Source organism: Sturnira hondurensis, unplaced genomic scaffold, assembly GCF_014824575.4.
Source record: "Sturnira hondurensis isolate 20B ecotype Veracruz unplaced genomic scaffold, ASM1482457v3 Scaffold0022707, whole genome shotgun sequence".
NCBI classification, from domain to species: domain Eukaryota; kingdom Metazoa; phylum Chordata; class Mammalia; order Chiroptera; family Phyllostomidae; genus Sturnira; species Sturnira hondurensis.
In genome coordinates, this window is record NW_028095338.1 from 449,229 (window position 1) to 474,881 (window position 25,653).

Sequence of the window (25,653 nt, forward strand, 5' to 3'; positions counted from 1 at the left end):
GCGGGGTCCTGGAAATAAATCTCACTCATAATAGCCCACTGGTTGTTTCTTTGACAAACCCTAACTGACATAGCATTCTGCCCCAACACCTTATCACCATTTTATTTTCAGGTTTGTTGTTCGATAAAATAGTTTTTTTGTTTTTGAATAGTTAAAAGTTTTTGATTTAATAAAGCTTACAGTGAAAGGCTCACGTCTGGGATATTCACACCCAGGTACCTAGCCCACTCCTTGGGGGTTACCACTGTGACCAGGTTGTGTATCTACGGAGATGCTCTATCACATACAAGCAAATATAAACACACAGGTATCTTCCCTTCCTGTAGCATGCCACAGGCGGTTTCACTCCGTGCTTTTTTTCAATCAACATTGTATCTTAGATCATTCCATCTCAGTTCTGACAGAGAGCTCTGATCAGATCACTGTGGAGGAGGGAGGGGCGGTAGGAGGAGGTTGCCGGAGGAAATGGTAAACAGACTAGGTAGAGATTAGGGGAGAAGCCGAATGCCTCCAGGGTGCTTGGCATTATGGGCTAGAAGATTTAAAATAAAGAGAGGGCAGAGGCTGCCTCTCCAGGTCTTTTTCCTGGAGGATGCCTGGATGATTGTGCTGCAGCTGCCTGCGTTTCCCAAAGGACGGTGTGGTAGATGGGAAGGAACTTTGGGTGCAGCCTAGGGCTCAGCTGGACTGGCAGGGGGTGGCCAGGTTATTCTTTTCTGGGTGTTCCAGAGGGGACAGGCTCTGAGGCAGAAGCCTGCCATCCTTCCAAAATTGTGTAGCCTTAGTATCTCACGTTGTTTTAGTTTGTAAACTAACCCTATAGAAATAAGATAATTAAAACCAAACAAGAACAATAGGGGAACTCAGAAGTTAAAGATTTAGCCTTAATTGATAGGCTTAGGCAATTAAAGCTGGAACTAAAGTTAATGAGTTTTGCCTTAATTAATAGGCTTAAGTGAGTAATGCAAGTGGAAAGCTGTTATTCCAAAACTGTGTAGCTTTTGAATAAAGACTCCTTTCCTTTGTCCTTAAAACTTTGCCTCTGGAATTTGCCTAGAGGGTGGTGGCAGGCAGCAGGGCCTTACTTGCTCTTCAGTAACAGCAATGGCGACTCTGGTGGGAAGCAGGCAGCCTGTGGTTAGTGGACACTGAGAGTAGGACTGTGGGGTTTCCCGGTCTCCAGGAATTTTTCTGCACTTCCGCTCAATACATTGGCCACCTGAACAGGCCTGGCTGGTGAAAAGGAAACGGGTCTAGGGAAAGGTTGTGAAACGAGGTCCGGGTGAGGACTGCTTTGGGGAAGCCATTGCGTGGGAACCAGGGTTTGTGAAATTGGTTGGCAGATTTGCCTGTGAGTACTCTTTGGAATAACAGAGTCGAATACCTGTTTTGTTTATATGTTCTCAGGTTCCTTGGATTTTTCTGGTTATAGCTTTTCCCCTGTATGTCTGGGCCAATAAGGGCAGTTCTATGCTGGCTCCTGGAGGGAACCCACAGGGCAGGATTTTGGCAGACTGGAGCATGTACTGCCGTTACCCAGCATCCAGGGAGGTATTGATTTGTTATTGTAACACTGTGGGCCTACATAAGTTTTGGCCTGTGAGGAAAGGTGGCCCCTGCATGGCTCCCTAAGTTATTTTACTGCCATGAAATTGAAACAGTATTGCCAACAGTTAGACAGATAGAATGAAATTCCTTTTGTCAATGCATTTATGTCATCGAATAATAAGATTTTGCCAGGGACAGAGACTCGCTTGACAGTTCAGAGAAGGGAAGAGCATCTAAAACCTCTTCCCTGTGGTAAGATTCAGGGAGAAAAGGAGACTGAGGAGGTAAAACTTCGTCCATGTTCTGAACCTGTTACCAAACAGAGGGCCAAGGCTGGGGCAATACTTGGCCCCCCCAGGGATGCCAAATACTGCTACAGAACAACAGGGGCCCCTCCCAAGGACAGTATACTAATACCTACTGGGTCCGTCTGTCTGTTGCTGGTTGGAAAGACATCTCTCAATGCCAGAGATTTGTGAAAATGAAAGGAAAGGTTTATTTAAAGCTATACAGACTTAAAGCAGTGACCCAATGTCCCCATAAAAAATCAAAGTCCTTAGGATAACCACAGACACCCACAGGGCTTCCTTCTCCCCTGCCCTAATTCGGGGTACTGTATCTCAGGAAAAGAAGCACACGTCCGTGTTTCCAAGCCACTGGCACCATCAGCTATGTCACTGGCCAGGCAGGATCTCCAATTAATCCAAAGTCATGTGACACCTTCTAATGACTTACTGGCAGAGTTCTTTCACCCTTCTTCCAGGCAAAGTTTCTCCTGCTTCCCAGGACACGTGGCCAAAGGGAGCATCCCAAAGCCATGTGGGCCTCTTCTACCAGAGCTGCAGGGGCCCACACTCTGCCAAAAGCATGTGGCTTTTTTTTTTTACCTGGCTGCAGGGGTCCCCACTCTGGCAAAGATGCACGGCTCTCTCTTTCACCTCGCCAAGAGGGGGTCTTCACTCTGCCCAAAACTGCATGTTTTTCTTCTTTCACCTGGGCAAGAGGGGGGTCCTAACTCTGCCCCAAACTGCATGGCTCTCTCCCCAATGGCTGCCGTCTCTGGGTTTTAAATCCCTGCTCCAGTCCTCCTTTGCAGCCCCATTTCTGACTCCTCCTACAATCAGTTACACCTACCAGGACTCCCCTACCCTCCCAGCTTTACTCACTATGGGCTGCCATAGTGAGTCTGGGCAAGTGTAGCCCCGTGGTGTGGAGCCATTCAACTCCAAGCTCTCACACAGGTGCTGTAAGTCAGGGGACCAGCCCCCACTTACATCCTGGGTAGAAGCCACTCTCCCTGGCTCAAAGCATGGCCATAGCTATTTAACATATCTATGAAACCAGTTAAAGTTATAGATATATTAAATTACCATTCCAGAGGTTAGCTGCAAACGTGTTGCTATGCAAAGCAATTCTCAATGGCCCTGCTCCATTCGTCCCTTCCCTCAACTGACACCTGGGGGTGGGGAGAGGGTGAGGACATCTTAATATTTCCTGGACACCCTGAGCTCTGGACCCCATCCCAAATCCTTTTTCAGGGTCCCCCTCCTGCCTGCACCCTGTTACAAATCCACAGAACCCTGAGTTCATGGCAGGAGGAGCTTTTGCACCACCACCCCCTTCTCGAGCTGCCCCTGCAGTAGAAACCACAGAGCCAAGAGCTCCACCCTTGTACGGTGAGGGATGGGTCTCCCCCTCAAAGACCCGTCAAGGCACCCCATTTGGCAAGGGAGCATCCCTATCTAGAGAAAGCCAGTTTCCTTGGAGGCAATATCCGACTGGTGGAGCATATTGGGGAAGACCAGCCTGCTGGCTATTACTGGGCCCATACTCCATTCTCCACTTCAGGCTTACTGAATTGGAAACATTCCAACCCTTCATATAGGGATGACCTTCAGAGAATCGCTGATCTTATCACCTCAATTTTTGCCACTCACCATCCAAACTGGGCAGCTATATCAGCTCTCCTCAATATCTTGGCTGTGGATGACAGATGGCTGGTTATAAATAGGGCTAATGAAGAGGTCTCTACCAAGAGAATCCAAATGGGACCTCCAACCCAGCGGCAGCAATTCCCTGGACATCCTGACTGGTACCCAAATGGTGGGGGCCTAGCCTTCCTGGAATATTACACAAAGTGCATATTGGAAGGGCTTAAGGAGGTGCCCAAGCAAAAGAGTCTAAATATGATACAAGCCCTTCAGCAAAAGCCCAATGAGGACCCTTCTGAATTTTCGGAGAGGCTCTATCAGGTCTATAGGAAGCACACTGATGCTGACCCACAGGCAGCAGAGTGTGCAGATGGTGAACATGACCATTACTGGGCAAAGTACCCTGGACATCAGAAACGAACTCCAGCATTTAGATGGGACGTTGGGAATGAATCCCTCCCAGCTGGTGGACAGAGCATGGAAAGCAGAGAAGCAAGGAAGGTAAAACAGGCCATGGTGTTCTCAGCAGCAGGGTGGGGAGGCCAAAGGAGGACACAGGATCCCTTTGGCTGTTTGGTAACAGTACCTATTGTCTTCTTTATTCTTTTTTCCACAAATGTAGAATGTAGCCATTATTTCCACAAATGACAAATGTAGCCATTATTTTAACTAATCCTCTATAATTAGGGTGACTATATCGTTTCTTACGTAAAATGGGACACTTGAGAGTTAAAAGTGCTCATAATTATAGTCTGAAATGTTTAAACTGGTAATGTTAAAAAAAAACAGAACACATGGTCACCCTATCTGACAGGTATCTAGGTTTCCATTTTTTCTGGTGTTAACCAAATTGAAATGAATAGAGCTGAAAATAGCTAATTTTGCACATGTCCATATGCATCAGTAGGGTAAATAGCTACAGGTGGAATTGCTGGCTACAATGGTTAATCTGGTGTCAACTTGACTGGTCGTGAGGTACCCAGTTTAAGTACTTTGTGTCTGTTGGTGCTGCTTCCCTGTAGAATCCTAGTACTTCGAAGTCTGGTAGAGAAAGCCCCGTTGTCCCTCATAACGGGGCATAACGATTTCCACTTTCACCAGCAGAGTATAAAAAATGCACGCTCTACTGGTTATCGAGCAATCTTCTCCCCATTGATGTACGCAGTTTTTATGTTTTAAGTCCTCATACATACGTACTAAAGCCTGTTTTTGGATTAGTTTGTTCCATTCGTCTGTCTAGCTGTGCACTTAGTTTTATACTACCTTTTCAAAAACTTCTTTAACATAGGGTTAGGATTAGGGCTAGATGGAGGGCTAGGGATAAAATCAGAGTTCGGGATAAGGCTAGGGCTAGGGCTATGGTTAGAAATGCTTAGGGCTGGGGTAGGTCTAGGTCTAGGATCAGGTTTACTGTTCGCCTTTTCAAAACTTAAGGGATTTTTCACCTTATTTTTCCAGATGAACTACAGAATTTATTATACCCCCTCAAAGAGAAATTTTAATAGTAGTAGTATTTGCCATGCAAAGGTTAAGTACCTCCATTTAACAGTTTTCTTTCCTGAAATTTTTAGATATATAATTATTACCTGCAATTCAAATTTTGGTCAACTCATTTATAAAAGACTTTGTTCTATGAAGCAGTGCCCTAGAAGAAATCTTCAGGGCACTACTAAATAATAATCCACATAATGGGAGCTCTGATTTTCATGGGTGTTATCTGTTTCATTAGGTTATACAATTCCTTACAGATAAAACAGATCTCTCCTGCCTACTTCTGTGTAAAGGCTGTTGCTCTTGCCCAATTTAAATGCCCCCTATTCTCTCAAAATGAAGCAAAACCTGATTCTAAAAAAAAATAAATTAAATAAATCAATGCCCCTATTCTGTCTCTATAGCAGTCCTTAGCACAGCATTTCATATACCTGTCTCATTTATTGAACTTTAAATTCTTTAAAGGTGGGGGCCACAATTTAGTCCCCATGTCACGTAGGAGGAAAGGAAGGAGGGAAAGCAGCGAGCAGGCACAGTGCCTGGCCCACTGCCTCACTCCGCAGCTACAGCGACATTTACACCCGTTCCATGGAAAATGCACCCCCGGAGCATGGAAGCAGGATGTGAACTGTGCTCCCTAGACTTCTACAGGGAGTTCTGGTGCTGGCACACAGGTGCTCGGTGCACGCGTGCTGAACTGGACGTACTACAACAAACTAGACTGTCAAAGAACCTAGGAGGGAATTAACCACCTCGAATGATGGCCTGCATTCCTGAAGACAAAGGGCACATTCTGTTAGTATGACACCAATTTATTCATAGAGATTAAATTAGGCTCATGGATATTTATTCTCCAAATGACAGTTTATGCAAGGTAAAACCATCTCCCAAGCAATATCCACAAGAAACTCACTACTTATTCATGTGGTCGAAAAGAATGAATGTAGTAATTATACTCTTTAAACTTTTGAAAGAAGTCTGGGGGGAGGGGGACTATACAATGCTCAAACTATACTTTTAAAAATACTATTTTATTTATACTTATGTACTGAAAAAAATGGTTGTAGTATCATGTTTACATACGTATCAATATTGGAAACAGTTCAATAATGAATTACACCTAAATTTTATAAAGAACACACAAACATTAAAACACTGATTGGTTACAGAAAGCAGAGAGGGGAAAAACCATCAGCTATCATTTTCATTAAACAGCAGCACCCTCTGAAGAGAATCAAATCAATTAGTAATATTCATCTATACTGCAAAATAATACATACAAAGGAAAGTTAGTGATTGTACTGATTTTATTACTTTACTATGCCATTTTATCTTCCCCATACTCAATGCAAAGAAATGAAACAACATGAAAAAAATATGTCTTCATTACTATTCACAATAAAAAGGATCTGCTTCATTCTGCAGGCCTGGCAGAATGTGTAAGAGGGAGCACTGCATGGTTCAAGTGGATCAAAGTAACGTTTGGATCCTGACCCACCGAACAGAATCTCATGCAGATTTGGTGACTGGACTAACTCCATGGGAGCTGCGATAGACTGAACCCTTTCTGTGGTACCCCCAGGTCTCAGTAAATAATATCTGTACAAGAAAAGATAGCAATCAATCTGTCTCTGTAGACTCTTTCTTTAGTGTAAGGTAGAAAAGGGGCCCTTTGTTGAGTACATGGATACAAACATTGTTGTGGTTTCAAGATGCTAAATTGGTATTGTTTGTGTCTGTTATACTGAAGATAAGGTAGACATCAAAACCACTGTGAGATTAAGAAACTTCTACGACTTGTCTCAATTCTTCAAATAATGGAGCCAGTTCCTTTTCTAGGCTGACAATTAGTCCTAAAACAAAGAAATTAAGAAAATTAGAACATTAGAAAAAAATGTTCCTAAAATGTTTTTGACTTAAATTTGCTTTTGTTATAATATAGTTAACTAAAAAATAAATGAGACATCATTTATTCTCTGTACTAAAACATTCTAAGTAACCAAAAAACTTGCATTCATTATGAAGTTTACACATAATTCCATGTTTAAAGGAAATTTAATGATGAATCTGAAGACAAGCTAGTCTAGAAATTAGATTTAGCTTCTCCCTTAGTTTACCAGAGTGAAAGGCTATATATTTTAGACACTACTTGTTCTATGTTCAAATAAATATCTTCCTCTATCTCAAAGAATATTAAAAGCATTGGAATTATCAAAGAAATGTTCTAAGCACTAAAATATGATTCTGTACATTATCATAATTTATAACAACTACTGACTTAGTATGTGATGGTGACTTATCACAACCAAGGTTTAATATACTTAAAATATTGACACTAATATCCTATGTAAGGGTGGGCAAAAGTAGGTTTACAGCTGTAAGTATGCAAAATACAGTTTATTCTTGTATTTTATTATAATATTTGTTTGTATCATAATTGTAAAGCTACTTTTGCACACCTCTGTCTAAATTACCAAGAGTTTTCACATATATATTTCACAGCTTCAAAAGATTTAGAAAAGGAAAATAACTATTAGATCATCAAATCTAAACTCCTCATTTTAAACATCAGAAATCTAGCGACTGGCTTCAGTGACACAGACAGAAATAGAACTTGCTCGAACACCTTGGAAATAAAAAAAAAAACAGAAAATGAATGTGTAACAGTTCTAAATAGCAGTCAAATCTGAAGGAGACAGATCTTTTAAAAAATCCCACTTTAGGAAAGGGAGTGAAAAAGTGCAATTCAACTGAATAGTATTACTTTACACATAAATGCCTAGTGAAGGCCACTGGATATGATGAGATCGGACTATCCTCTACAGAAAGAACAGCTTCCTAGTGCTTGTTCTCAATTCTTCGATCCTCAAGAAGAACGTGTTTTTTCATCCTGTCATGCTCTTCATATTCACTCTTCACATTCATCTTCCTCAACTAGCTCAAGATTTTAAAAATTTCTCAGAGATTGGTCTACATGGAATTTAACTCATCCTTGACCACTGTATTGTACTTTCTTTGGTTCTCTACTCCCTTTTTGTTGTAAGCTGTTTTAATGTGTGCAGAATGTGGCCTTCGAGCAGTGAAGATAACATTTTATTTTCTATGTTAAAGGATTACTTAGACACATTGTCTCATCTGAGCTACAAAGTAACCTCGTAAGATGGTGAAAGCAGATCATTAGTTTCATTACGCGGACACGGAAAACAGAGCAAGGCCTAGACTGTGGACCTGGACTACAAGTTCAATTTTTTTATTTTTACCCTAAAACTACTACTACTGTCATACTGGACTTCAGATATAGCATTATAAAAAATTAAAAGCTCTACTTAGGGTAATTAAAACACACCTGTATTGGCATTGCTGCTGGCTATGAAACTCACCACCAAAGGTAAGCGGTTAAACTGAACCACCTAAAAAGAAAATAAGATCGAACTAATGTTGTATTGTGAAAAGGCAGTATAATTCAATGAACTATGTTAATCTTTCAAAAAACTTGTAAATGGTAAATGTGCAAGATACCAGCACAACATCATGGCAGTACATCATGAAATATGAAAGCTGAAAAGAAATATTTTTATAAAACAGAGTTACTGATTATTTCTTAGAGACATTACCATTTAGCCTGGAAAGTTTTAAGGTGGGACTGTGTCTTCATCTTTTTATCTCTAGAAGACCAACAGACTGTCAATTACATAGTAAGAGCTCAATAAAAATTTAATCATTTCATGGCTAAAGGAAGTATTTCTCAGTCATTCAAGTAGTTGTATCCTCATGATTTTTCTGCTTCTTATGTACCACTATAATTTAAACAAATTTAAATTAACTTCAAAATCTCAACTATCAACTTAGCTTCAATCTAATCCTTGTCAGTGAAGTTAATGGTGAGATGGGTTTTGCCCAATACACATCAAAAAATATAAGCTCTTTCATTTTAAATGATAATACTTGTATATTATCAGTAGTACGTAAGTCATACTTTGGTAAGCATCACTAAAACACAAGCAATGAATGTATTCTAAGGAAAATGCAGCTGGACACTTATTTTATATATATAATATTTATATTATTTACCAAATGAAAGAATAAGGTGAAATAACACATTGAAATAACTTATCATTTGACTTTCAAGAGACATTTTTCCCTGTCACTACAACCAGTCACTTGAGATACCAGTTGCTAAGCTGAGGGCGCCATCTACTGGAGGTAAGTGACCTGACTTCCCCTTTTCAGGGTAACATGTATTTTATTATCTTTTTTACTGCTTTCCCACAGTAACTAATTTCTGGTATAAAATGTGAGGAAAATCTATAGTTTAACATAACCAATTTGAATGCCAAAATTTTAAAATTCTACCCCTTTCAAAACTCAAATTCAGAGTGATAACACAAGCTATGTTATATAGAAAATGTAACAATAATAGTTGAAATTAGCAAACTATTCAAAAGTAATGAACTCACCTGGTAGGTATTATAATAACAGATGATACTTTTATTTTTTGAAAGTCCAAGTTTGCTCCCCTGGTCTGTTGCAAGGGCAAAAGTAGATAAGAAACCGGGTCTCAACGCATGCTCTGGAGCGTTGTCATTGGCCACTGGAAACACAAATGAATTAAGTAAAAGTTAAGCAGTGGACATGGTAAAAATAAGATTTACAAAAATTTTAAAACATATATCTATAAAAATATCAAGCATAGGGTTCTGCTCCCAATATTTAAAATCCTATCAGTGACTGGTGGATCTCAGCAATTTAGGTGTGAAAAACTGCTCAGAAGTTGAGTGATCATAACTACGGGAAGAAATGACAATTCTCACAATGTTTTTTTAATTTTTAAAAATACACTAAATGTTTATATTTCCTTAATATCTACCTGTCTTAAAACACAGACTAATCAGTACATTTAATAAATTGTCAGCCAACCTAAGTAAAAAAAGCTCGGAAACCTTTGCTCTCATAAAACCCACAGTTGTATCACGTATAGATATTACTAATCCTGCAGCTGGCCAGCTCTTTTCCTTCATACGTTAACGTCATGGAGTTAGCTGTGCAAGCTTAAGGCACTAACACAGAGATCTTCAGAAAGAACATTAAATCTGGAAAATCTCTAAGGTTATTTTGTTGAAAGCATTCATTACAGAACTCAGAAAAGCCAAGTGACTTTCCCACAGCCACCTGTTTTATGGTGGGATAAAAAGCACACCACATGTCAGGAGATGGTGGGTTCTGATATTTTTGTCACTGACTCACATTGCCATTTTGGAATGACAATGTACTCTTTGCAACTGATTTCTAAATTTCCTTTCAACTCTAAATTTAAAATTACCTGACATACATGATAACCTCAGGTAGAAAATAAATTGGCAACAAAATGTATAGAACATCATTTAACCCTTCTTTGGTAAAGCTATTAAAGCCACTACAGTGTCCCAGTAAACATCCAATCTGATGATACCAGACAGAAGTAGTAACAATGGTCTTACTATGTGACTATATCATATACACTTAAAAAAAAAGACTGAAATCAGGTACAAAATTTTTTTTTCAGCCCTCGCTGGTGTGGCTCAGTGGATTGAGTGCTGGCCTATGAATCAAAGGATCACTTGTTCAATTCCCAGGCAGGGCAGATGCCTGGGCTGTGGGCCAGGTCCTTGGCAGGGAAAGGTGGGCGGGCGCACATGAAGGCAACCACACATTGATATTTCTCTCCCTCTTTCTCCCTCCCTTCCCCTCTCTAAAATAAATAAAATCTTTATAAGAGATTTTTTTATGTTGTCTTTTAAATTTTTTTAAAAAGTGTATTTTATTGATTATGCTATTACAGTTATCCCTATATTTTCCCCTCTGTCTCCCTCTGCTTGGTACCCCCTTCCCTCCAGCAGATCCCCCCCTCTTAGTTCATGTCCATGGGTTGTCCATGTAAGTTCTTTGGCCTCTCCATGTCCTATACTGTTCTTAACTTCCCTATTTTGTACCTACCATTTATGCTTCTTATTTCCCTGTACCTTTTCCCTCTTTCTACCTCTTCCCCCTCTCAGCTGGTAATCCTCCATTTCTGTGATTCTGTTCCTGTTCTATTTGGTTGCTTAGTTTGTTCTTGTTTAGATTCAGTTGTTGATAGCTGTTCTTTGTAATTTTACTGTTCATACATTTGACCTTTTTCTTAAATAAGTCCCTTTAACATTTCATGTAATAAGAATTTTGTGATGATCAACTCCTTTAACTTGAAAAGGAAGTGCTTCTCCTTTGAACCACTTTATCTGCCCTTCCATTCTAAATGATAGCTTTGCTGGATAGAGTAATCTTGGTTATAGGTCTTTGCTTTTCATCACTTTGAATACTTCTCGCCAGTCCCTTCTTGCCTGGAAGGTTTCTTTTGAGAAATCAGCTGATAGTCTTATGGGAACTCCTTTGTAGATAGCTCTCTTCTCTTGCTGCTTATAAGACTCCCTCTTTATCTTCAACCTTTGACATTTTAATTATGATGTGTCTTGGCATGGTCCTCTTTAAGTCCAACTTGTTTGGGACTCTCTGCACTTCCTGGACTTGTATATCCATCTCCTTCATCAAATTAGGGAAGTTTTCTTTCATTATTTTTTCAAATAAATTTTCAATTTCTTGTTATTCCTCTTCTTCTGGCATCCTGTGGTTTGGATGTTGACCCTTTTGGAGATGCCCCAGAGTCTTCTTAGTTGCTCCTTATTTTTTTAATTCTACTTTCTTCATTTTGTACTGGTTGACTATTTCTTTCTTATGTTCCAAATTGTTGAACCCCAACCTCCTTCCTTTCACTGTTGGTTCCCTGTGGATTTTCCTTTATTTCACTTAGTGTAGCCTTTATTTCTTCTCTTATGTGTTTGCCGTAATCAATGAGTTCTTTGAGCACCCTTATCATCAGTATTTTGAACTCTGCATCTCATAGGTTGGCTGTCTCCATTTCGCTTAATTCTTTTTCTGGAGAGTTTCTATCTGTTCTTTCATTTGGGGCCATATTTCTTTGTCTCCTCAACTTGGCAGCCTCCTTGTGTTTGTTTCTGTGTTAGGTGTAGCTGCTTTGACTCTCTGTAAAAGGTACATGTCATGTTGGAAGGGTCAGAGCCTTAGAAATTCTCCAGGGCAGGGCAAACTGCTTTGCCACTTTGTGGTAATGTGGAGAGGGTTCGGAGAGGAAATAATGCTGCTTGCTAGGCTCTCGCCTCATTTCCAGTCACTCGTCCACTTCCAGCATTCAACTGGAATATAGCTGTTGCCCTGGTGGTGGTTCCCAGAGTGGGTGGATTTGCATTTGCTCTGGGACCATGGAGGCCCTTTGAAGAGACTCTCCTGAGACCAGCAGTTTCTTCTACCACCCCAACCCCCACTGGTTTTCACAGCCAGAAATTATGAGGCTTTATTTTCCCTTTGCTAAAACCCTGGGCTGTGTGGTCTGGCCTGGGCCTGGGACCACTCACTTCTGAAGTGTCCCTCCCGGTTTTTACCAGCCACACATAAATGTGGGATCACCCATTCCTCCAGCTGCCACCACCTCACTGCTGTCACACCATATCCTCTCAGCCCCAGTTCCCTGTCTCCACCCCTCCTATCCCTCTAAGTGAGTATTTCCTCTTTACATCCTTAGTTGTTGGGCTTCTATATGGTTTGATTTTCTGGCAGGTCTGGTTGGTTCTTGTTTTGAAGTTGGTTGTGACCCTTCTTATGGCTATACAAGAGGCAAAGTGACTTCCTTGGCTGAAAGTCAGCAAGATCTTCATTAGGTGAAAATTTCTTGTTAGGTTCTAGCTAACTAAAGTAATTATTTTTAAGATCTCATTTCCAGTAAAAAAATCAAGAAAGATTAAATAAAACGATCAATATATATTGATTCAAATATATGAATATTCATCCTAAAACTACTGAAGTACTGATAATAAACATGGTCGGGGGAGTCTTGTGCATAATACATCTAGGTTGCACACATTCCCAACCTTATCACTTAGATTTACTAATGGTTTTATATTATAGCATAAAATGTGTTTAGTGGGAAACTGGGCCTGTGACAAATCCATGCTCTGAATGGTAATAAGATACATTTAACATATAGTATGTTGTAAGTTTCAACACAGTCTTCAACCTACAAAAGCAAACATTTCCCCCAAATTAAGACTATCTCCTGAATTTATTAAAATGGGTTTCACATGCTTGCTTCTGCACTACTCAGGTACCAGTGCATTTTCATTCTAAAGCAAACATGACACAAGCATGTTGAGTACTCAGTTTACCTTTAATAACAGGCACTCCATCTCTGTCCGACACAACAATAGCATGGAGCCCCTCAACACTAGAAAGGAAAAAAAGATAAAATACTGTAAAACATTTCACTTTCTGAAAATATGTACATCAATGTCATAATGGTAATTTTCATGTATATATTTCTGGAAAAAAATTGAAATACAATTGACAACAGAAGCTCCAATGTTTGCCAAAACTTTTCCAGAAATTGAGCGAATGTATATTATTAACATGTTTATAATCTTTACAATTCTATGTAGTTTATTGATAAAGATCTAAACATAGCTAGTTCTCCATTAAAACTGGTAATTATTCTACAGTTTACAAAACTATGACAGGTTATCAGCAATGGTAACAATGAAAAAGACTTTTTCTTTCATTCATTCTAGTAACAAACGCCCACTATTTGTGGCACTGAATCTTTATAATACCATGCTAAAGGAAAACAAACACACTGCCTTCACAAAACATAAAATTATAATGGGGCTGGGAGGTTAATTTAGACAGATGGGTCAGGGAAGGCCTCCCCGAGGAAGTGATAGCTCAGCTTAAATGTATGGGTTTGACAAACAGAAGGACGGAAAGATCTCTAAGCTGAGGTAACTGGATGGGAAGAACAAAGGTCCACAGCAATCCCTTCAGCCATGCCTATGTAAGGAGCACTGAGCAGAATGGTCAAGACGGTGTTTCTGAAATAAAGACCTGGGTGCCATCCAGGTTCTCTTGCTTACTATTTATGCCACTGTGGGCCAGTTATAAAACCTCTCTAAGCCTTAGTTAACAATCTGAAAATGAAGATAAGTGTATTTTTTGGCTATGGTGAATTTTAATAAAATCATACATGTAGTTGGTACATAGTTTACATTAAAATATTAATTATTAATACCAGGGTATAATCTGTGCTTCCTGACAGTGACACAATTTATCACTGCAATTTAGGTATTAAATTATTAGTGAGAATTCCTAGAGCACAAAAGCATAGTGTTAAAAATTATAATGAGGAAACAAACTTCCAATATTTATACAAAACCTAGATCCTTGTACTGTCTTGTAACACATGGAGATCACAACTCAGAAATATGCCCAGTGTTCCTACTATATAGCCCAGAATTATCCACTCCTTATGGTGTTAACCTTAATATTTTAACTTAGGAATGAAGAATATTCATATTAACTTAGGATACTGAAATTAGATTTTTAAAAATCCCATTGTCAAAATGTTTAAGTCACAGAACTGTCATTGCCATTTGAGGAGAAAACATTACAAACAAAGCCATTTATCTACTTCACATTAAAAATAAGAATGATGAAACAATGTGTATAAATATTTACTAGTATTATTTTCTATTATCATTCAATGCTAAAATGAGTGGTGGATTACAACATGCCCTATATAATTAATACATAAAACAAATATATTCTTCAAAGTTAAAAACTAGGTTATATAAAAATATATCCAGCAGATACTTGGACAATCACACAGCACTTTGTGCAGTTCTCAAGAGCACCATCTCTTAAAATATTTCAACAGAAAAAAATAGGAAACCTAACTATCCATCAAGAAGAAGTTAGACTTTCAGCCAAGATGGAGGCATAGGAAGACACACTGTACCTCCTTGCACAACCAAAATCAAGGACAACAAAAATTTAGAAACAAAAAAACCAACCAGAACTGACAGAAAACTGAACTGTACAGAAGTCCGACAACCATTCATCCAGACTGGTAAAAGGGGCAGAGTTGGCAGCCAGCAGAGAGGGTTGTGGCAAGAAAAAGTGGTAGCTGGCAACCAACCTGGGCGTGCAGGTGGCAGTTGGTAGATCCTGGGCTTGGGGTGGCAACGGGCAGACCCAATGAGGAGCGCAAGGTGGCTGGCTGACCACAGTCACACATTTGCGCTCAGATAAACCACACAAAAATGGGCAGTGAGACAGACCGAGCAACCCAGGGCCCCAGTGCCAGGAATTAAGGCCTAAAAGCACCGAATGACAACACTTGTGGGGGCTGAGGTATGGGAAAGACTCCTAGCCTCACAGGAGAGTTTGTTACAGAGACCCACAGGGTCCTAGAATGTACATAAGCCCACTCACCTGGGAACCAGCACCAGAAGGGCCCAATTTGCTTGTGAGAAGCAGCAGAAAGAACTGAAATCCTAGAGAGAGCAGAACAAGCACCATTTTTCCCTCTCTGACCCTGCCCCCACAAACAACATCACAACCCAGCAACTGGGTTGACCCGCCCTGGTGAACATCTAAGGCTCCAAGCCTTACTACATAACAGGCATGACCAGACCAAAAAAAAAAAAAAAAAAAAAAGGCTCAAACAGAAGAACAGATCAAAGCCCCAGAGCCAATACTTCTAAGCGACCCAGAGATAGCCAACCTATCAGATGCACAGTTAAAAGCTCTAGTGATCAGGATGCTCAAAGAACTAGTTAATTTTGGTAGGAAATTAGATGAACAAATGAAGGCTACAATAAGTGAAATGAAGGAAAATGCACAGGGAACCAATAGTGATGGGAAGAAAACTGGGACTCTAATCAATGGAGTGGACCAGAAGGAAGAAAGAAACAACCAAACAGAAAGGAATGAAGAAACAAGAATTCAAAAAAATGAGGGGAGGCTTAGGAACTTCCAGGACATCTTTAAACATTCCAACATCCGAATTACAGGGGTACCAGAAGGGGAAGAGGAAGAGCAACAAGAGGAAAAGTCATTTGAACAGATAATAAAGGAGAACTTCTCCAATCTGGCAAAGGAAATAGACTTTCAGGAAGTCCAGGAAGCTTAGAGAGTCCCAAAGAAGTTGGACCCAAGGAGGAACACACCAAGACACAACATAATTATATTACCCAAGATTAAAATGAAGGAGAGAATTCTAGAAGCAGCAAGAGATAAGGGGTCAGTCGCCTACAAAGGAGTTCCCATCAGACTATCAGCTGATTTCTCAAGAGACTTTGTAGGCAAACAGGGGCTGGAAAGAATTATTCAAAGTCATGAAAAGCAAGGACCTACATCCAAAATTGCTCTATCTAGCAAAGCTTTCATTTAGAATGGAAGGGCAGATAAAGCGCTTCTCAGTTAAGGTCAAGTTAAAGGAGTTCATCATCACCAAGTCCTTATTATATGAAATGTTAAAGGGACTTATCTAAGAAAAAGAAGATAAAAAATATGAACAATAAAAAGACAGCAAACTCACAGATATTAACAACCACGCCTAAAACAAAAGCAAACTAAGCAACAACTAGAATAGGAACAGAACCACAGAAATGGAGATCACATGGAGGATTAGCAACAGGGGAGTGAGAAGAGGAGAGAGGGGGGAAAAGGTACAGAGAATAAGTAGCACAGATGGTAGATGGAAAATAGAGAAGGGGGGCAAGAATAGTATGGGAAATGTAGAAGCTAAAGAACTTATGACACATGGACATGAACTAAAGGGGAGAATTCAGGTGGGTAGGGGTGTGCAGGGTAGAGGGGAATGAAGGGGGAAAATGGGACAACTGCAATAGCATAAACAATAAAATATATTAAAGAAACAAGTTAAATAAGTTATGGCACACACGTGCAATGGAATACTCTGCAGACATAAAAAACAAAGAAGCAGCTCTTTAAGTACTGAGAAGGATTGACCTCAGTTATAGATGTTACGTGAAAAAACATATGGTTTTGAATAGTGTGTACAAGAAGCAACTTAATATAACAACACATCTAGGTATATGTGTGTGTATGTTCTAATAGATTAATGTTTGTGTCACCCCCAAAATTTGTATATTAAAACCCTAATCCAAATGTGATGGTATTGAGTGGTAGGGCCTTTGGGAGGTTATTAGGCCACAAGGGTGGGGACCTCATGAATGCACTTAGTGTCCTCCTAAGAGAGTAGAAAGCTAGCTAGGTTCCTTCCCTTTGTGACAATATGAGAAGTCTGCAGGCTGCAACTCAGCAGAGGGCCTTCACCTGAACTCAACCATGTTGATACCAATTTCAGACTTCCAGCCTCCAGAAGTAGGAGAAATAAATTTTGGTTATTTGTAAGAAATATTCAATCTACAGTACCTTGTTATAGCAGTCTAAACTGGGACCTCTGTGTATACGTGTAAATATGTTTACACATGTTTGCCTGTATGTAACAGTGGGTGCCTAGGAGAAGGGCACTCTGACTGAAGGGCACTGATAAGAAATTTCTCACTCTATGTCCTTTGATTAACTTTTAAATATTAAACTTTATGAATGTATTGCCTACTCAAAAATAGGCAAATTAAAAAAAATGCGTAAGACTACTACAAAAACATTTAAAAAACCTGTCTCACCAAAGGTAGCTTCTTTTTTCTCTTTATGCATTAATTTAAATGCCAACTAATGCACCCAAAGAGGAAAACAAATAAAAAGATGTTCTTTTTAATAGATTTCAAATTCACAAAGATAAATGTCCAACAAAGTAGAAAAATTACTCACATACTTTAGAGTAACTACTCAAAGAAATTAGGCTACAAATATAAAAGGCATTTCTAATTACACACATAGTCAACAAAGAACAACATGAATAGATTTTTACTAATAACTGAAAATACCTATGATGCACTGATAGGCACCATTTTATGCTTTTAGGATGGATTACATTTTATGAAATATTCTGTAGAAATCTAAACCTTACACTTACTAAAACATTTTTTATTCCAAAAAAGCAAATGTTACATTAGTAATGAAAGACATCATAGTTTTATTTATATAATGATGAAACATCTGCTTATTTTAAAGTACAAGGTTGTGACTATTTAAGCCTGAGACTGCTTGTGTTACAACTAGATTTTAAAGTATGAATCCAAGAACTGTATTTAACAGAGAATTTAAAAAAGGAACAAACCCATACTCCATTAATATCTGTAGGTGTCTGACTTGGTCTCATGAGAGGAAGAGCAAGCAGTACATTTAAAAGCCTGGACCCACAGCTGTGAAGCCAGGCTACCTGTGTCTAACCCCTTAACTTTTACATACATCTAGCCACAAATCAAAGCGTGTATTCTAATATTTTGTGTGTAAGTGTTCAGTATTATTATTTCTCCTTCTTCTGGCTCTTGGGATGCAATATGCCTAACTTTCAAGAAGAAATGGTCAAATATAAATCACACTGGCCTCAGTCATCATGGAAAAAAAACCCACCACCTGGTGCTAACCATTTTCCTTCCACTACAAAACAATTTTCATTATGTTTTTATGGATATCAACTATGCTTCCGTTTCTGTCTTTTGCCATCAGTGTGACACTGCCCCCGTCCCCTGCATCATCATCACCAATTTTATCAACCTTTCAATATGGTAAGTCTCTAAGAAGCCAAATACAAATAAATACAGAAAGCCCTCATTTTTTAAAGTCCCAATGTGGAAACATTTTAATGATCAGTGTAGTTAAATGACACCATTCACTTTCTACACCATGGATCAAATTTCAGTAAGTATGGTACATTAACAGAATTAACTGTATGAAGTACAAACTTTGCTAACCCTTTAGTTCATAAATCATTATGTAAATAACTGCAAATAATAGATACTTGTGATCAATAACCAGTCACATTGCCTTTTTCAAAGTGTGTTGGTGATTGGTCACTGAGCATCTGTTGTGCAGAAAATAAAGCATGTACTTTTATCTCGTCCAATGATATTAAAAAATAACAGCAATAAGGCCAATAAAGATGAAATAAAGCAAAGAAATGAAAAGTGAGTGATGATGCTGGAAGTGAAACCAGAACAGATAGTAAGTGGAGTTAAAAAAAGAAATAGCTGGCTGAGAGAAGGTGGACATTATCATTGTTCTGCACGGAATGTGCAGCCAGAGGAACTTAGTAAAGTGGACTTATTGACATAAATGAGAAAGTGGTTGGTATGAAAAGGATAAAAATGTCCCAGAGGAAGTGACACTCGCAAAAAAACCTTCACATTAAAGAACTCTCCAAGAGATATGTCACAACAGTGAAAGCACAAAGGATACAATGTTGAAAGCTGATCCAAACTTTGGAGTATTTGTGCCTATTTCCCATGGCACAGAAAAGCTGCCTGTTCCTTATCTTAAGCATGTAGCATCTGTAAGTTTTTTTTACAAAGAAATAAATATATTCTAAATTCTCGACGTTTATACTGTGCAAAGCTAGGACTGTCTGTATTGCTAGTCATTAGGTTGAGGACAGAATCAGCAGCCAGTACTAAGAAGAAAGTAATAATTAATTTAAGTATTGCATTAACATAAAATCAGTGGTAACAAACAACTATTTAACACATCAAGGGTGTCTTGTTTCTGAATATGTAAGAAAAATATACATAATTCAAAACCAGAAGATGATATCATTAATTTTTAGTGGTCTATAATTAGAGTTAAAGCACCAGTAAATAGGCAAGTCACACCAAACAATTCAAGAAAAAAATCTGAACAAGAGTTTTCTTTCCCTACTTATGGAAATAAACTAACATCTAAAACCTTTTTAACTTCAAACAGATTTGGAGGATAGAAAAAATCTTTAATTAAAAAAATTAAAAATAACATATCCTGCTATATTATCTCAAGGGTTATTCAGTTATTCTGGAATATGAGAATGGACGTCTCAAGTTATATTCTTCTCTCTCACACCCTTTACTCTAAGGGTAAATGCACATTTTAATTGAACTAAAGTGACAAATGACAAAGTCATTCCAATCAGTAAAATTTCTAAAATGAAATTTGCTGTCCTCAACACAAGAGCCTAGCTTATAAAATGGCACTCCAGGAAGACAAACTACCTAATAAATAAGTTGGCAAAAGGGCCTGAACAGACACTTCTTCAAGGAGGACATACAGAGGACTTGCAGCATCGCTAGCCATCAGAGATATGCAAATTAAAATTACAATGAGATACCACTCCACAGTGGTAAGAATGGCCATCATAAACAAATCAACAAACAACAAGTGTTGGACAGGATGTGGAGAAAAGGGAACCCTAGTGCACTGTTGTTGGGAATGCAGACTGGTGCTGCCACAGTGGAAAACAGCATGGAATTTCCTCAAAAAAACTAAAAATAGACTTGACTTTTAAGCAATACCACTGCTGGGACTATACCCTAAGAATCCTGAAACAGCAACCCAAAAGAACTTATGCACCTCAATGTTCATAGCAGCACAACTTACAATAGCCAAGCACTGGAAGCAACCTAGTTACCCATCAGCAAATGAGTGGATCAAAAAATTGTGGTTCATTTACACAATGGAATACTATAACATGGTGTAGCCAAGTGGGAGGCCCCAAATAGGGATTTAAAAAGGGGTCCAGAACTCCAGGAACTATTTGAAAGATAAGTAAGATGTCCTCACCACTTCCCCCCACAGGTGTGAGTTGGGGGAAGGGACACATGGAGCAGGAACATGGGAGCTGTTTTGCATAGCAACAGCTTTGCAGCTAACCTCTGGCATGGCCATTTAATATATTTATAACCTTTAACTGGCTTCATGGATATGTTAAATAGCTGTGGCCTTACTTTGAGCCAGGGGGATGGAAGTGACTTCCACCCAAGACTTACCTGGGAGGCAACTCTCCCTGGTAACAGCACCTACGTGAGAGCTTGGAAATGACTGGCTCTGTGCCATGGGGCCATGCCTACCCAGATCCACTGTGGCAGCCCAGTAAAGCTGGAAGGATACAGGAGTGCTGGCAGCAGCCATGAAGGGGAAAACCATGCAGTTTTGGCAGAGTGGAGACCCCTCAAAGCTTTGCCAAGAAGAACCAGGTGGCTTGATCCTGGCCACCGACACAGCTGATGGTGTTGGGAGCCTGAATCTACTTCTTTTCTTGAGATATGGTACCCCAGTTTAGGGAAGAGGGAGAAAGAAGCACTGTGTGCACTGTGGGTATCCTAAAGGACTCTTGATATTTTAATGAAGACATGAGGTCACTACTTTAAGTCTGTATAGCTTTAAATAAACATTCCCTTCCTTTTCCACAAATCTCTGGCATTGAGAGACTTCTTTCCTCTAATGGCGGACAATGTGAACCTAGTGGGGGTCCTTTCGGTAAGAGTATATCATACCCCCTTTGGCCCTGTTCTGTAACAATACTATGCAGCAGAAAGAAAGAAGGAGCTCCTACCCTTTGTGACAGCACAAATGGAACTGGAGAGTAGTATGCTAAGTGAAATAGGCCAGGCGGTGAAAGAGAAATACCATATGATCTCATCTTTAAGTGGAACCTAATCAACAAAACAAACAAGTGAGCAAAATATAACCAGAAACACTGAAATAAAGAACAAACTGCAAGTAACCAGTGGGGACTGGGGATAGGGAGTATAGGGGAAGGGCCATCAGAACATGTATAAAGAACACACGGACAAAGCCAAAGGGAGTAGGTTCTAGGGTGGGAGGTGGGGCGGGGTGTCATGGTTGGGTGAAAATGGATTCAACTGTACTTGAACAACAATGAAAATATAAAATGATACATCACATGGACTGTGTACAGGCTAAAGAAAGCCTTGTTGAGTATTCATGTATAAGGTGCTATCTAGGTATAACATTTTGGATTATGTGTAGACTTGACAGTTAGGTATTAAAAGCAGAATTAAAAGTAAGGACAAGTTCTTAGTTCTTTCCCCTTAAAATTACTCTAATGACTTCAAACTATAATCCAGTAAACGGCTATGACAGTATACTTGAAAGAGCTCTATGTGGCAAGAAATGAGTTCTAGCCCTCCCGTAACCATGAACTGTTTAGCCTTTAAGTGTTTTAACCTCTCAATGCCCTGCTATTTAGCTGGAAATTCAAAGGACATCATTTATGCTACCCAGGGATACACTAGGTATTTACAGTGCAAAGCAATAGCATAAGAGACACACAATATTAGTATAAAATAATAAGAAACAAAACACTATATAAAAACAACAGGTTATGCAGAATTTCTTTAATGACAAATTAATAATTTTTTACCTTGGTAACTTTTTATACAGGAATCGCTTTAGGTCCTGAAAAAGGATAGTAAAGAAATCATATAACATGTTTTGCACTAGTTCCCTAGATTCTGTCCCATTCACATTCCAGGTACCCTAAGTTAACATTCATAACCTTTCTTGCTTCTGTGTTCTTTCTCTTTCTGATTTTGACACACGAGTTGTGTGACTTGAAGCAAGTTAACTCTTTTCTCTAAACCTCGGTTTCAAAATTTGTTGGGTAGGAACAATAGCAGAACCTATGTCATAAAATAGTTTTAGGAGTTTACTGAAAAAGTGATTAGCTATCTGGAAATGGAAAACACAAACATATATTAACCATAAAATTAAGATCAGACTTTTCATATTATTTTATATCCTGTTGCTACTGGTGTCTTCATTTGAGAATATATTCTGAACATCTTTCCACATCTATATATAAACTCTGTTACATCACATTAACAATCTTGGGTAAGTTGACTTACTTCTCTAAAATTCAATTACTCACATGACTAAACATATGACAATGTATGTCAAGTGTTTAACATGGAACATAATCAAGACAAAAGAAATATAAGACTATTTTACTTGTCTTATTACACTCTCTCATCTGGGGAATTTCATTGACAATCAGATATCAATTATGAGCTCTGCAGAGATAAATCAGATACCTGTTGTTTTAAACCTTTAAACCCTACAATTCTCCAAACCTGAATGTTCATTACCACTAGTTTATCTTTGCTCTCATTTTAAACATACACAAAAAAATCTCAACTCATCACAGTTCAATAAAATCCAAATTTCCTCATTTTGTTCCTACTAATGGCACTACCAACCCCATTATTCAGGTTGGAAACTAAAAGTAACACTTAACCCTAACCTCAAATTTGTCACTTTTAAATCACTTGTGAAGTCAAATGTTTTTAAACTGATCTCCTTTGCAACTGACATTACAGTTTACTTTCATTTGATTACTTATGACTTGTACTAACATCCCAATTGGTATGCTGATCTCATATTTCTATCCCATTCAGTTCTACACAGTGAGAAGAGTCATATTTTCCACTCTAAAGCCGTAATGGCAGTGGTTCTCTACTTTGGTTATGGATAACATATGACGAGCATATACATCATACACACACACCACTGATAACTGGGTTAGAGATGCTCCCCAGATGATCCCCTGTGCAACCAAGGTTGAGAACCAATGTCTGAATGGTTCTTAACTATCTACTGAAGTATATATAAGTTCTTTGCACGTTTGAGACTCTAAAATATGGCCTATGACTAAGTTATAGCCCTGCTTCCTAACACCTCCTTATACACATCCTTAGCTCCCACTAAACTGGACTATTCACAACTCTTCCACATATACCTCTCCCTTTCCTATTTCTAACTGTGTAGGCTATTCATTCTTTTAATAATATTCTTCCTTTCTTACTTTGAAAAAAATTGCTACTCTTCATTTAGAGCTAATATCAACCACCAAATCCTCCAACCAAGCTTTCCTGATAGACACAAATTAGAGGTAATCCCTCTTTCCTTTGAGTTTTCACACAAATCTATGCTTACTTGCATACTATTTTTTTAAACTGTAAAGCCCTGAAGGAGAGGAATTATACCTTAATCATCATTTCAGCTACAACCCTTATTACCAAAGCCTTTGCAAAGCACATGCTCAATAGATACAGTATTTAGTAATTTGATTATGCTTGACTAATATGGTTTCAGAAATACAAGGTCCAGCACAAATAACACCCCCTTTTTATTACAAAGTCTTTCATTACAAAATCATAAGCATGTAATTCTGTAACACAACATCACACTCAAGCATACCATATGACATTTCAGGTGAAATGTTCAAATTAAAACTATAAATTATGCCCTAGCTGGTGTGGCTCAGTGGATTGAGTGCCAGTCTGCGAACCAGAGGGTTGCAGGTTCGATTACCAGTCAGGGCACATGCCTGGGTTGGGGGCCAGGGGGTCAGGTGCCCAGTAGAGTGGGCATGAGAGGCAACCACACATTAATGTTTCTCTCTCTCGAATACATTTTTTTAAAAACCTATAAATTACTACACCCATAATTACCCTACCAACTACACTCAGGCAGGCATTACTTCTGTCGGACCCTGTATAACGTTAGACACCCAAAAATGGAGTAATAAAGAAATAAAACGTTGCTTAATGTTGAAACGCATAATCTTGCAACCTAAAAAAAAAGCATATTCATATTAATGCTGAATGACTATTTAATGTAATGGTCACATGGATTCTGGAGCCAAACTGCCTGAGTTGGTATCTTGACTCCCCAAGTACTAGCTGTGTAATCAGAAGCAAGTTACTTGATCTCCCTGTGCCTCATCATCCTCATTCATAACACAGGGATGATAGTGCCTACCTCCTAAAATAAACAAATGTTCAATATTTAGAACACCCAGCATGTATATATGCAAAGTAATAGGATGCAAAATACGAACATTAGTATGAGTACTACTTTCTTTCTGTTTCTAGTAACTATCACAATTAAGCTGCCTAAACTTTGAATCTTTTTATTGACGTGCTAAAGACATCGGCTGGAAATAACTAAAATTGCTACAATAAACCCAGAAATACAACCATGACCACTTGCTGAAAAAAAGGATTCCAAACAGCAAACCACTTTAGAAACTCAAAATGGTAAATGTTCAGAGCCTCCCTTATGGATGCAGGACTTGGGGAGTGGAAACTGCACCTTGGTGTCCTCCATCCCCATTCCAGGCCCCACTCAGGCCCCAAGCAAATCCATTCATGGGTCTCTCACTCCACAGCCTAGAGAAAATAATTAAGGGGCGGGGGGAGGGTGCAAAAAGAGACAAATTTCTACCCGGGAAGTGCTACTTCTCCCCGCCCAGTAGCCTCCAAACTCTCCACCCTCTCCTTACTCTTGTGCGGGGGTGTTAACTCACATCCGCCATGATGAACCCTTTTCTCACGTACGCTCAAAAGCCACACCTGAAAAAGAAATTCCTGGTGACGCTCCCGTCAAGGCTACCTCACCCTTCCCACCCTCACCCTAATAAGCGAGGTGACCCCGCACCACGGTCTGGCAAGAATCCGAGCCTCTGGGACTGAAGGACACCGAAGGGAGTCGGAGTTCCCAGATACCGATATAGGTGGCCGGTTGCCTTAGCCAACTCCACATCCCCAGCCCCCAATATCTAAGCCCAAACAAAACGGGTAGGGGCGCCTAATGCTCTTTCAGCTTAACTCCCACCCACCTGCAGGGCCAGACCTGAACACTTGGCAAAGCGGCTCCAATTGCCCGGCTTTCTGGGTTGCCAGGTTCTCCGTAGCGCAGGGTTCGGGGCTGTCCGCTGTCACTTCAGAGACAGCTTCCAAAACAACTCCCTCAGAACACCGCCATCACATGACTTCTGGCTCCTCTGTGCTCCAGGAAGCACTCTCTGTGCCTTGGACGCGGGTTGACACAAGATTTCCGGGGA

The 25,653-nt window shown here is 39.4% G+C and overlaps 1 protein-coding gene across 3 annotated transcripts; it reads right to left on the minus strand.

Moving 5' to 3' along the window:
• Positions 1 to 6,473: 6,473 nt before the first annotated feature.
• LAMTOR3 (late endosomal/lysosomal adaptor, MAPK and MTOR activator 3) lies at positions 6,474 to 25,653 on the minus strand. Of its 3 annotated transcripts, none has more exons than XM_037036249.1 (7): positions 25,451 to 25,653; positions 25,117 to 25,162; positions 22,171 to 22,205; positions 13,223 to 13,281; positions 9,428 to 9,561; positions 8,317 to 8,380; positions 6,474 to 6,823 (listed from the first exon to the last, which is right to left on the minus strand). In XM_037036249.1, the coding sequence occupies exons 2-7, from the start codon at positions 25,123 to 25,125 to the stop codon at positions 6,750 to 6,752; spliced, it is 375 nt and encodes a 124-aa protein (XP_036892144.1). In that variant the 5' UTR covers positions 25,126 to 25,162; positions 25,451 to 25,653; the 3' UTR covers positions 6,474 to 6,749. The 3 variants fall into 3 exon arrangements, with proteins under 3 accessions (XP_036892144.1, XP_036892141.1, XP_036892142.1); XM_037036246.1 differs by having other exon boundaries at positions 25,443 to 25,653; XM_037036247.1 differs by having other exon boundaries at positions 25,429 to 25,653.

What these genes read in the sequence shown, in the direction of transcription:
- LAMTOR3 (XM_037036249.1), bottom strand. An exon ending in GTTATTATAATACCTACCAG is followed by an intron (nt 8,381 to 9,427) that starts GTGAGTTCATTA and finishes TTTTCTTTTTAG; the next exon opens with GTGGTTCAGTTTAACCGCTT. An exon ending in CAGCAGCAATGCCAATACAG is followed by an intron (nt 6,824 to 8,316) that starts GTGTGTTTTAAT and finishes TCTTTGTTTTAG; the next exon opens with GACTAATTGTCAGCCTAGAA.